The sequence below is a fragment of the Lynx canadensis genome, chromosome A1 (genome assembly GCF_007474595.2).
Source record: "Lynx canadensis isolate LIC74 chromosome A1, mLynCan4.pri.v2, whole genome shotgun sequence".
In the NCBI taxonomy this organism is placed as follows: domain Eukaryota; kingdom Metazoa; phylum Chordata; class Mammalia; order Carnivora; family Felidae; genus Lynx; species Lynx canadensis.
In genome coordinates, this window is record NC_044303.2 from 122,978,600 (window position 1) to 122,992,625 (window position 14,026).

A 14,026-nucleotide genomic window follows, 5' to 3' on the forward strand; every position below is an offset into this window, starting at 1 on the left:
GAATTACAGGATGTAATTAATGGAAGACACTATGCACAATGTACTGCATGTACTGGGTACACAATAATTCTAGTTCTTGGTTAACATTCATCCATTCATTTTAGAGAGAGAGATGAAAGCATGTGAGCAGGGGAGAAGGGCAGAAGGAGAAAGAGAATCTTTTTTTTTAATATAAATTTTTTTTAACATTTATTCATTTTTGAGAGATAGAGACAGAGCATTGAGCAGGGGATGGGCAGAGAGAGAGAGGGAGACACAGAATCCACAGCAGGCTCCAGGCTCCGAGCAGTCAGCACAGAGCCTGACATGAGGCTTGAACTTGTGAACGGTGAGATTGTGACCTGAGCCGAAGTCGGACGCTCAACCGACTAAGCCACCTAGATGCCCCAAGGAGAAAGAGAATCTTAAGCAGTCTGTAGCCTCAGTGCAGAGCCCGATTCGTGGCTTGATCCCACCACCTTGGGATCATGACCTGAGCTGATATCGAGTCATATGCTCAAATGACTGAGCCGCCCAGGCACCCCAACATTTATTTTTATACATCTACACTGTTAGGAATTTGCCTCCATACTAGTGATTTCATTTCAGTTTATCTGTGATAAATTATGTGGTGCACTGAGCATTTTTTTTAAATATTTATTTTTGAGAAAGAGAAACAGCATGAGCAGGGGAGGGACAGAGAGAGAGGGAGACACAGAATCCAAAGCAGGCTCCAGGAAAGAGCCTGATGCATGGCTTGAACTCACAAACCACGAGATCATGACCTGAGCCAAAGTCGGATGCTTAACCGACTGAGCCACCCAGGTGCCCCGTGCATTTTTTCTACATACTAAAGCCTGACATTCACAAGGCGACACCTGTCCAACAGCCTCTTAGCTATAAGAAATGTGGGGAAAGAATAAATGCACAGGGAGACTGAGGACCTACTCTCTCAGTTCTTGTACATACACGTGGCCTCTCCTTGAAACAGATTTCCATCCGAAATCATGGGTAGTCTCTGCAAGTGCAGACCATCAAGCTTTATTAAAATGCTGCCTTTTACTTACTGCCCATTTATCATTGAGAAACCGTATTTTTAAGTATAGTAAATTAAAGCAGTTCAGTCATGGGCTTCAGACACAGACTTGTGTGTTGACTTGTAGCCCTTCTGACTTGTGAAGCTTGACACAAGTTACTGAATAGCCCACACCTCAGTTTCCTCATGTGTAGAATGAAAACAGTGGATAAATTTAGGATGGTTGGGAGAACAATGACATTTGTGCAGTACCTGGCCCATAACATGTTCTCACTTAAGGTTACTGCTCTTACTCTTATTAACACAAAGTCACAATAGGATTTCCTTGTTGGAAATTTGTCTATGTTCAATCTCTGGTTATCAATTATACTCCTAGACAGCAGAATGCTATCCAAGGTTGTGGTATTCAAAAGTTCAAGGCTGACATTTAGAATTACTTGGAGATAGACATGTTCATCTGTAAATCCCAAAGGTAGGAGGTGACACTAACTTGTGAACTGCACAGACTATGAGCACTCTAAGGACAGGTTTGCATCTTGTGCATTTGGTTCTTCACTTATCCCTTCAGTGCTAAGCACACTGTCATCACTCTAAATGTTCAACTGAACCCCTCATACCGGTCTTGCAAAGGAGGTAAGTGGAGGCGTGAACTAATTCGCTGAAGGGCTAATAGATCAGCTCCTACAGGCTCTGTAAAGGGCACTTCCTGCTTTCAATAGAATGCTTGAGGGGAATTGTGGTGCAGTGGAGAAGAAGATCATGGACTCCGGGAACAGACTGCTTGAGTGTGAATCCTGACCCCATCATTTTCTAGCTGTGTGACTAGGGCAGTTACCTGCCTTCTCTGTGCTTCAGATACCTCATCTATAACAGCAGTATCAAGAGAAGTGCCAGGTACAAACAAAGCACTATGCAAGTGTTAATTATGGTTAAGTTCAAGTTGCATCGCATGCACACAGGGCAGGGAATGGAAGAAAATTTCCATCAATCTAAGTAAATGTGAAGCACACAGACCCATTTTTCCTTTACTTTTTCCTATTTCTACTTTCTTTTTTTTAATGTTTATTTATTTTTGAGAAAGAAAGATAGAGAGCGCGCACGCGCACGTGCGCACATGAGTGGGGGAGGGGCAGAGAGAGGGAGACACAGAATCCGAAGCAGGCTCCAGGGTCTGAGCTGTCAGCACAGAGCCCGACATGGAGCTCAAACTTATGGACCTCGAGATCCTGACCTGAGCCAAAGTTGGATGCTTAACCAACTGAGCCACCCAGGCGCCCCAGCCTATTCCTATTTTCTTTCCCATTTCCCTAATCTTTCCTTCACATCCTAGTCCTTGCCTTTTACAGAAATTGGCCCAAGTTTTCTTGATATCCCTAAATTAAGGTGACTTTTCTTTCAATAAAGAATTGTAGCCCTCATGAGTCCAATAGAATGCGACACTGGCTATTGCTGCCAAATAAGTGTAGCAGATATGGGAGTACAAACTGTATTTTCTTCATCAGCGTGGCATTGGAACACTGTCCTGTGGACATTCACAAAGTCACTTATTCACTCCCTCAGTAAATACTTGCTGATCACCTGTTAGATGTGTTGGACTGTTGTGAAGAACTAGGGAAACAAAGTGGAATAAACAGATACCATAGTTGCCCTCATGGAGTTTAACGTCTAGTGGTAGGTAGTTGTGGGGCATATAACAACAACAAAAAACAAGCAGCCACATTACAGTTGTTAAAAGCCATAGTAGCAGATGCACAGGTCACTGTGGAAATACAGAGAAAAAAATACCTAACAGGGCTTGGGCGAAGAAGAAGGCTACCCATGTATGGGGATGTCTAATGGTTAAGATTGAGCCACACAAAGGGAGAAAAGGAAGAAGAAAGTAACTTCCAGGCAAAGAGAACAGCGTAAGGACCAAGGGATGGAAATACTGATAGAGATGGAGAAAGAGAGAGAGAAACAGAGACAGAGAAGACTGGGACACCAAAAGGATTTGTATATGGCTGGCCCTCAGCTAGGGACCAAAGAAACAAGTGGGATCCTGGAGAAGCAGGCAAGAGCCAGACCTAGGGACCCTCTTGGCAAGTTCTAGATTCTGGACCTTATGTTTGGGACAATGCAAGGTTATTAATGTGTTGTGGATAGGGAAAGTGATGGGTCTGTAATTAAATTGCAAGGGAACTAAGTTTTTTAAAAAGCAAATACCAGGTACTATTTCACATGTATATAATTCCTTTTGTTATCTGATACCTGGTCCATACTAAAATCCCCCCAGGTGTCAGCAAAATGTTTCCCCCCCGCCTTGGTTTCCCTGAATCAGTAACCAAAAAAGGGATTATTTTAATAATTTTTAAGTAATCTTTTATAGCAGCCCTTCCCTCTTCAAGTATGTGCTGATTCTCAAGGCACCCTGAACACAGCCACTTCTCAGGCTTCTCAGATTGGCTCTTTCCTCCTCTCTTCCTGCCATTTACCAGGTTAAGACACAAGGGGGCCAGAGCACACACTCAGTGTTGCTCAGCTGACAGTCCCCAGGTTGGACTTTCTGAATTGTATAGCCATGAACCACCGCCAGGTTACAGAATCATCTGGGAACAACTGCTATATGCACACCCAGGGAAAAGCCCATAAAAAGAGCCAGGCTCTCTAGTTTACCATCTCTCAACAAAAACCTCTATTGGTTTCCCAGCTTGGGAGGGACTGTGTGGAAAATATAATCCAGAAAGTTTTCCATTTTGTAAGAAATACATTTTTTTTTTAATTTTTTTTTTCAACGTTTATTTATTTTTGGGACAGAGAGAGACAGAGCATGAACGGGGGAGGGGCAGAGAGAGAGGGAGACACAGAATCGGAAACAGGCTCCAGGCTCTGAGCCATCAGCCCAGAGCCTGACGCGGGGCTCGAACTCACGGACCGCGAGATCGTGACCTGGTTGAAGTCGGACGCTTAACCGACTGCGCCACCCAGGCGCCCCAGAAATACATTTTTTTAAGAGACTACAGAGCAAGAATTATCCACCCACCCCAAATCACACTTTTCTTTAGTGTGTTCCCATTCTATAGGGGTTGCCTCACCCTGAAAAAAAGACATTTATTAGGTATTCAATAACACAAAGTCATGTGCAAAGAGAATGTCCTTCAACCCTACCCTAGTCTTTAGGGGTTAAGCCAGACACTGAGATGATCTGAATGTTAGTATGATGTATTACCTTTTCTGCCAGGGACAGCACAGTGCTGGCCTGGATTATGGCCACTTGTTCTTCATTTCTTAAGTTCTGTCAAAAAGAAAAAGAGAAAGAGAGAGAGAGAGAGAGAGAAAAGAGAAAATAAGCTGAAGACACAATATTTACACTATCAGAAAATACTGCCTAACTGCCTGTTATAGATACTCTTGCCTATGCATGCATGAAGGTTAACAACTGTTCTATTTAACTTGGTAACAATTCTTAACAAAATGTTCATTCAAAACGTGTAAAAAGTACATTAAATGTGATTTTTTATATCTCTAAAACGGACTTGATTTTGTTTCACAGTCGTTTGATGTGATTTAATTGATTCTGTTCTCTCCTTTGATAATTTTTCAAGGCAAAAAAAAAATGGTGTGACTCTTTCAACCTGCATATGCATCATTCACCTAGTATCTCAATGAACGGTCCTCCCACTGAATTAATATGCCTTGACCCTACCTGGATGGTGTCTTTTAGAAAGAAAAGAGATTATAGTTTCCTGGTCCATTTTTATGGGGCTGCCACCAACCCTAGTATTTAGCAACATTTGCAACTGCATGACTGATTAATTTCACGCCGGATGGCTCTAAGCAACAGTGAGAAGGTAATTAGCTTTAATCACTGCAGATGTGGTCGGCATTCAAACCTGAAACCAGCCCGCGAAGAAAAGGACTTTACCCGTTTCCATTTCTGCCACTACCTTCCAGAGATCCTTAGAACCCCTCAACTAACTTGTTTGATAAACCATGACTGGTTCTCTCCCATGAGCCACATCCTTAAGAGAACATGGTATCTCACTTGCTATTATTTTACATGACTGGCAAATATTTCTTGCTTCTCATTGGGCAAATTCGTATCTTTACTGCCCTTAATCAATTCATTACTTACCCCATTATCACCCAAGATATCAAGCTGCTTTATGAGATCAGGGATGTTCACATCCTGCAATATCAAGGAGATACATTCAAGTTAAAGACACAAATGCGGTTTAGCATTCTATCAGTGCCCGACCCTTAAGTCTGAGTAGACATTTTAAGACCTGTACTTCCTTGGGTTGTTTTCAATCAGGTACATGTGGCTTTATGTTTCCACTCTGCTTCTTGCAAGTTGCGTGAACCTGGGAAAACTACTTAATGGCTCATTCTCAAATGCACCAGCTGCAAAATATCTCCTGATTTTGAGGATAAGAGAGTCTATATCAAAGAGTCTAGTTTATAATAAGGACTTGAATTCTTTCATTAATTTTTTTTCCTGATAATTGCCATTTTCTTTTCAATTGCAATAAATTTTAGGTATAAAGAAAACTAACAGGTAATAAATATAATCAACCAATTTCATTTTAATTAATGGAATTCTAACCTGGTTGAGATTTTGACTGCCACATAGAAAAAAATATAGCACATTCCATCTTTTAGCATTAATTTCATGCTGTGAAAAACAGCTCATTTTGACTATATTTCTTGAGACAGTTTGAAGTAGCCAAACTCCATTTGAAAACATTTCCCTGAATATAAATTACATCCACTGGATTAGCTTGTTTGTGATTTATCTAAGAAAAAGCATCTAAGGAAACGACAAAGTAAAGTACTTTTCATTTAATTAGAGCTGAATAAAAAACAAAACAAAACAAAACAAAAACATGGCTCTGGTTTACAAATTTTTGTGCAGCCCAGGAAGGCCAGAAATTTAAACACCATGAAAGAGGTTCAGGATGAAAAACAAGGAAACACAATTTTACTGCCTAATTTTCCTCCCACTTTTTACTGCGTTAGTACCACTTTCTCCTCTTACTCTTACTCACATTCAGATAGCGGTATATCCTTTCCTTCCACCAGGAAGGGGTAGGTCTAGCTCAATCTCATAGATAGAGAGAAAGCAATGAAAGCAGGTATTATCTGGCAGCTTGGGGCGGGAGCAGGAAGGGCCATGCACAAGGTCAAGGAGAGACCAGGAATAGCGGGAGGCATCCCAGCTTTCCCTCTGGGATAGATATTCACCATGTGATTTCATTACATTGAAGGGATAATATATTTTCCAGGAGATGGAGCCACCTCCATTCAACCTTAATGTTTAAAATGTATTCCGATATCCCTAAAGATAAAATTACATTTTATCTAAATGAACAATATGTTACAAATCATAAATCCTTCCAAAAGACAAATCTTCCCTAGATGAAACATATCAAAAGAGAAGGTGGACCAGATGATTTCAAGGTCCCTTCCAGCACCAAATTCCAAGATTATGAATCCCACAGCACTTAGAACAGCACAACAAAGGGACTCGACAAACACTTTTTTATCTGGTATCCTTGAAATGTGTTTCTTGAAGTATGGAATTTATTTAGTATCTCCCCTAGATAATGAAGGTTAATTATCTTAATATCTGAATTTGCATCATTCCTTATGCTATTGTGTTCTAAATAATCATGGTTTATTGTGTTCTCTATTAACCATTCATACATCTGTCACACATCTTTTTAATAAATAAAAAAAATTATTTTAAGTAAGCTGCACATGCAATGTGGGGCTCGGACTCATGACCCCGAAGATCAAGGGTAGCACACTCTACTGACTGAGTCAGCCAGGCACCCCTAGGTGCAGCTATTTTCAATATCTACATAGTTTGTATCAAAATGACATCCAGTGACTGAAAAACAAGTCATGAACAACCTCCCCTTTTCCAGTTCCCAGTTTTTCCACTTTCTACAAACATAAAAATTGAGTGTCTGCCTACCTTGACACCTTCTTTCATACAGTAGATCTGTAGAGCACTCACACCATCTGAGAATGGGTGAATTTGTAGATTAAATGGAGGGGATCGTCTCTCTCTTTCCTTGAAATACAGTGAAAAGTATATGGGAATTAAAAAACAAAAAGCAACAACTGATCAAATGCTAAACCAGTTGTCTGTGTTCTCTCTTTATACTGTTTCAGTTTATCAATGTCATTGTGCAAAAAAAAAAATTGAACTCAAGATGTTCATGCTTAAATTTAATGGAAAAGAAGAGATAAATCAACTAAGAAGTATGGTAGAAGAATTTATAGTGTCATTCAGTCTTGCAAGTTTTTTGATCAGAGAAATGTAGGAAGTGAAGTTCCAATTTAAACTACATGAATATTTAGAGCTTTCAGGTGTCACAGAGAATGGTCTTTTGACCATGAAGTTTTATGGCAGCTAACAGCCTTTTGCATATTCAATCTACTCAAGCTTTATGATTAAGATATGTGGGCTACCAAAGATGACTTAACACTTCTTCACGGAGGAGCACCAACCACTAACTCTATCCAAATCTAATTTGAAAAAAATCTCAAAAAGAAGCTGCTGGCAAAATAACAGAGCTATCAAATGGGAAATTTCTTACCTTTTACATATCAACATACATTCAACCAGACCCTATGCCAGATTCTTTTTTTAAAAAAATATATATTTAAGTAATCTCTATCCCCAATGTGGGGCTAGAGCTCATGACCTCGAGATCAAGAGTCACACATTCTTCTGATGGAGCCACCCAGACACCCAAAAGAAGTCAGGTTTTGTGTGTGTGTGTGTGTGTGTTTCAGATTATTTTTATAAGTAATGTCTATACCCAACATGGGGCTTGAACTCATGCCCTGACATCAAGAGTCACGTGGTCTACTGACTGAACCAGACAGGCACCCCACTAGGCCAGATTCTGTGTGATAAAATAAAAATCTGATTTTATTATGTTTTACTTAAAAAAAAATAAAAAAGACAGAAATTTGGCCAGGTTAGCCAAGGTATTTCCTTAAACAAGTTACCTTGCTTTTTGGCCTTTTTCATAAGTACGTTATAGATTTAAAAGTTTACTCACAAATTCAAGTGTCTAAAACAAAATATTTTTGTATATACCAGTCTGAAATACTGTTCTTGAGGTAACATTTTTATGAGTCAGAATTCAAAGAAGGATGGAAATGATTATTGAGAAGCAATGAAATATTGATGAAGTTTGATATCTATTATTTAAATTATTTAAAAATTATTCATTAGTCTTGTTCTTAAAGGCAATAGTGTTGAAAAGTACAGTCTCTGAGCAGACAATTCTGACTTGCGTCAGTGTTTCACCACTTATAGTCACAGGTCTTGGGCAAGTTGTTTAACCTCGGTTGCCTCATGTATAAAATCCTGATTATGGTCGTTGAGGTCCAAGGAGAGTACACATCAGAAATGCTTAATTCAGCACCTCCCACACAGAATGTGTTCAGTGCATGTTAACTGTTATGAGTATTTCTATTATCATTATTATCATCATTGCCTTACTTCTAGCTCTAGGTTTCGAAACTCCAGCAGCTCATTCTGGTCTCGGGCATCCTGTAGTTCTTGTTGCAACCGGTGGTTTTCTGCCTCCTGTTTTTCTATCTAATAAAGTAAATCCTCAAGTTAGGTGAACATTGCAAACACCGTCTACAGCTTAGCAAAGCAAGCATGGAGAGCACTCGTTTACGTGGTGAATAAATCATCTAGACCATGAAAAAAAAAATCCCAATGAGATGTGAGCAAAAGAAATCTTAGGCTTTCCTCCTAGTTATCCTTTGGTTGAGTTTTTTGTGTCATGGAGGAAAATGAGACAAGATGACACACATTCACTGACAACGTCTGGGGACCCTGTGAGTAGTGAATCTGCGAGTACTCATTAGGCTCTTGCTGTGGGTCAGGGACAGTGTCCTGAGACTAAATTTAATGGGGTAAATCATGGACACTGACATCTCTTGTTTCTGGAGTTACAAACGGTTGGAGAAATTTTACCTAAATAGCTCTGATCATATACAAAACTTTGAGGGGTTCCAGTTACCCATAAAATAAAGCCAAACTTGTCAATATGGAATTCAAACACCTAGCTTTCCAGGCTTAAATATTCTGTCATCTCTAGACACACACACACACTCTCACATGTGATCACACATAAGAATCTAGAAATTCCTATCTACCCTATGGACTGATTATGCCAGGAGCTGTATCTTTGCTCATCTCTCTGCCTAAAAGAGGCTCCCCCCATTTCCTTTCCTATGTGAGGAAATCCTATTCTTCCTTGAACACGGAACTCTAATATCCCCTACCAGAAGAGGCTTCTTTTGTTTACCCATTTAGAAGTTACACCTTTTCCCTCTGTTTTCCTATACGACGTCTATAACCTGATGAAGCATAGAATTAAGTTAGTTGTGTAAAATACGCCTCACCCTGTAAGACAGGCCCATATCTACAAGGGCTCAGAAAATTTTCATGATCTGTAATAGGTTCGGGGCTGCCTTTGATTTTTAAGCTGTGTGGGTGGACCCTTAGGCACAGTAACTATTTAAAATCTTGAACTTAGAAACAAAAATCCAGGGGCTTTTTATCATAGGATGAATCTTACTTCCCCAAGTATACACACTTGAAGTAGGATGTTTAGCTTTATTATCATTTTTGGTTTTCTTTTACTCTTAGAAGCTTGAGCCCCTCAAATTCTCCTTGTAGCCCAAGAAATGAAGACCGAATGGAATCAGACAGAAGACATAATGAGAATTATTTTTTAGGTGATAAAGAAGTGTAATAACACTTACTACTGGGCATCTCTGAGACTACTAGAAGTTGACTTAGATCACAAAAAGAGATTCTACTACCTAGAATCTTGAATTTGGATCAGAGATGGGATATTTGAGGAGATGTTTGATTCTGGTGGATAGCACTAGCAATTAGGTCAGTGGATCTTGGGTTGCAATTCAGAGACCAGGGCCGATGTGTGATGAAGCTTCTTTACAGGGACCCCTCACCTCTCTGAGAGTACCAGTTCTCGATCCTGGAATACCCACCCGCCTTCTATCCATCTGCTCTGTTTCTCCTCATTCAGAAATTGAGGTAGGGTAAGGACTGCTAGATCAGAGGGGAGGGAGGACAAGCATCTTCTTTCCCTATGCATGCTTACAAGAATGTTGTGGTTAATTTTCAACTTGCCATGGCTAGTGAATATTGGCAGAAAAAATCCTAAAGTAATTTCTACATAACCTTTGGATGAACCAACAGAATTATTTCCCTTATTCAAATGGGCTTTCAAATTCTGTTTTTGTTTTTTTTTCAAGAATAATTTAAAGTTACTTTGTAATCTTTTCACTGGATTTATGGAAGGTGAATACTGATGGAAAGAACCACCTTTGAAGTTAAAATGATCTCTGCTGTATTTCACTGCCCCAATCAAAAGCCTGGGTTCAGATAATCGAATTAATTATATGTACTAGGCCTAAACCATGCTTTTGCATCTTGATTTGTTGAACAACTTCCTGGACATGCTGTTTTGTACCTTGGATGCATCTTTTAAAAAGTTCTTTATTTAAAAAAAGTATATATATATATATATATATATATATATGCATATATATATGTATATAAATAGCCAAGATTAGCAAAATGATTAAGAGTGAGAACACAGTCTATGCTAGGGTGCAGCATGTTCTTGGAGTTATATTCTGTCACTGCCTTGCACAAAATAACAGTTCCTAATCACAGTGTGTTTTTTGTAGATGGACAACCACATAGGATGTGTGCACGTGTGGGTGTGTGCATATATATACATATAGATGTACAGTACCTACACAGTATATATATATATATATATATATATATATATATATATATACACACACACACACACATATAGTTAACAAATCAATAAGCTTCAAGGATCACATCCTCTCAAGTTGGCACAACGCCAGCACAGAGCCATGCACACGTGCCACTAAGTGATGGCAATGGTGGTGACAGGGATGCAGTTGAGCACGCAGCAGAGGAGAGTGCAGCGCCGGGAAAGCCTCCCCTCCCCCGAGCCCCTGTGCCACTCCTGAGAGGACCCCCTGCTGCTCCTGGATCTCTCATCATTTTCTCCTCTGCCCCACTAGGGTGTTGCGCCCAACATACCTTTTCTAAAAGCTCCTGGTTTCTCTTAATGAAAAGTTGTTTATCTTCTACCCAGTGTGAATCCTGTTTGACAAAGAATACCGTGTAGTCAGCATTTCAGAGTGGCACGAAAGAGCCTGTGTCAAACCACTTTGCCAGAGCTGTCTTCTCTCACCCAGTTTGTTGGCCTGCTGATGGCTGGTAAATGACACCCACCCCCGTCAGCTCCTCATTCAAGAACATTGGGGCCAAAGTTGCCAGGAAAATTGAACCCCCTCTTCATTGTCACTCACTATCTCTAACTTATTCAGTCTGAATAATCCAGGACCAGCCTTCCGGGGACTCAGAAGTGACCACACAGGCAAAAAGTGAAAAGGGTCAGAATGCACACAGGCTAGATACATATGGATGGAAAACATTAAAATGCAGAACCATAAATGTAGCAGAGAGGCAAAGAATGCAGCTTGAGGGGCGGGTCTTTGTCTTAGCAGCTTATGACCACTCTAGGCTATTTGTACAGCGCTCCGCTTCCTCTGGCATTCCCTCTCTTGCCCAGCCTCATTCGTTGTTGTAGCTGGGCTCACACTCTGGCCAGAAAAACACCAGGGACAGAAACACAGAGTTGAACATTCTGACACAGTGTGAGAAAGGTCACTGTGGAGAGCCAAGCTGTGTCCTGGGTGCGGCCCATGCAAAGGGTGGTCTAGAGGAAGGTCAGATTGAATTGTCTGCATCTGCAGGAGTGCTAGCCATCAAATGCCTACCTGCCCTTTTTGAGCCAGAGTCGCTTCGAGATCTTCAATTTTGGCTTTATATCTTAGCACCTCTGCTTGAAGCTGTTCCTGAGCCTAGTGAAATCAAAATTCCAGAACTCAGTAAGTAAAATGGTTCAGTACTTTTCCTCCCCTCATGTTCCTTGATTAGCACTCAATAAGAAAGAAAAACGACTTTTTTCTATGACCAAAGATCCTTTTAAAACTATTTTTTTATGTTTTTTTTGAGAGAGAGAGAGAGAGAGAGAGAGAGAGAGAGAGAGAGAGAGAGAGAGAAAGCACAAGAGGGACAGAGACACAGAATCTGAAGACAGGCTCCAGGCTCTGAGCTGTCAGCACAGAGCCTGATGAGGGGCTTGAACCCACGAACTGCAAGATCATGACCCAAGCTGAAGTTAGACACTTAACCGACTGAGCCACCCAGGTGCCCCTCCTTTTAAAACTATTTTTATGGTCGGGGCTCCTGGGCGGCTCAGTTGGTTAAACATCTGACTCTTGATTTCAGCTCAGATCATGATGTCACAGTTCATGAGATGGGAACGTCGCCTGGGGCTCTGTGCTGACAGCGCAGAGCCTGCTTGGGAGTCTTTCTCTCTACATCTCCCTCTGCCACTCCCCCACTCACCTTCTCTCCCTCTCTCTCTACATAAATAAATGAACTTTAAAAAACCCTATTTTTATGGTCTAAATTTTTGCTTAAAACTTTCAATGTTCTCTTTATTATCAGGTTAAAATTCAAACTTGTTAGCTGAGATTTGAGAACTCCCATTATATTTGCAGTCTTTTCCCCCTACTCATCAACAAAGTTCACCCCTGATTTACTGGTGATCTCCTTATATCCTAAATATGCCTTATAACCCTCCACTTCTCTGTTTATTTGAACAAATTCCCCTTCTGGGGAGCCTTCTCTCATGTTGCCTCTCCCAAAACTTACCATTCTTTCAGAACCAACTTTGTGCTTTAAATCTAAATCCAGATGTATGCATGCATGTATGTATTGTGTGTGTGTGCATGTGTGTGTGTGTGTGTGTGTGTGTGTGTGTGTGTGTGTGTGTATCAGCAATTTTGGATACTGATCAGCACAGAGCCCGATGCAGGGCTCGAACCCATGAATGGCAAGATCATGACCTGAGCTGTAGTTGGATGTTTAACTGACTGAGCCACCCAGGCACCCCTGGACACTGACCTTCTAAGGAGCAATCGGACTTCATTTGTTTTCAGATTCCCTTGTATTCTCCCTACACAGGACCTTATTCTCCATGAAAAATTAGTGGCTTTTTGTTTGCTTTTTGCCCATACACATATTTTACCTTGTCTTATCTGGATAGGTTCCTTATTACAATGTAGAATAAAGTCAGCAATGGCAGGTATCCTTTCCTTTTTTCTTTCTTCCATTCTTCCTCTTTCCTTCCTTAAAAGTAATCTTTATGCCCAACATTGGGCTCAAACTCGCAACCTTAAGATCAAGAGCTGCATTCCCTATTGACTGAGCCAGCCAGGAATCCCTCCTTTTCTTATTCTTCATGATGAGGAAGATGTATATTTGGACAATAAAGATTATATTTACCTTTATCAGGTTAAAAAAAATTCTAAGCTTAATTTTGCCAAGAATCATTTTAACTTCAAATGAGTGTTGAGTACAATCAATTTTCTTTCGTGTATCAAAATGATTACATCTTTTGTTTCACTGATGCTCATTCATCTATATTATTTATTTTTTTGAACTTACTCTATTGCTTTATTTCTAACATATTGATTTGTTTTACACTATTTTGCTGAGAATGATTAAGTTGTTTTGTTTCTGGCCAGAGATAATGCTAAACCTTTATTTGGAGAAGAGGGTGAGATGAGAGAAAGTTTCTACATCATTACCTCTTCAAAAACAAGACGTATGGTCTTATTTTAAATGACCAATCCTATGTTGGTGAGAATGCTTAGAACATACTGAAAATGAAAACCACAACTGATAGTAGAGCATAAACACAAAGGAACACACATACCTCCCTTTCTAATGATTGCCTGCCTGTCTATTCCAAATCACAGGTTTCTTTTTTAAAACATTTATTCAGTTACGTATAAACATGTGCATGTACATATATTTCCATTTAAAAATACATAATTATAATATCT

At 40.1% G+C, this 14,026-nt stretch overlaps 1 protein-coding gene across 2 annotated transcripts in view; it reads right to left on the bottom strand.

Moving 5' to 3' along the window:
• The window catches only part of JAKMIP2 (janus kinase and microtubule interacting protein 2), a 69,111-nt gene that overhangs the window by 24,530 nt on the left and 30,555 nt on the right, over positions 1-14,026 (bottom strand). The window contains exons 10-15 of one of the 2 annotated variants that reach the window (XM_030320905.1): positions 11,888-11,971; positions 11,145-11,207; positions 8,517-8,615; positions 6,972-7,070; positions 5,127-5,180; positions 4,221-4,286 (exon numbers count right to left, since the gene is read on the bottom strand). In XM_030320905.1, coding sequence (XP_030176765.1) covers positions 4,221-4,286; positions 5,127-5,180; positions 6,972-7,070; positions 8,517-8,615; positions 11,145-11,207; positions 11,888-11,971 — 465 coding nt within the window. The remainder of the gene's footprint in view (positions 1-4,220; positions 4,287-5,126; positions 5,181-6,971; positions 7,071-8,516; positions 8,616-11,144; positions 11,208-11,887; positions 11,972-14,026) is intronic. The other variant, XM_030320929.1, reaches the window with a different exon arrangement.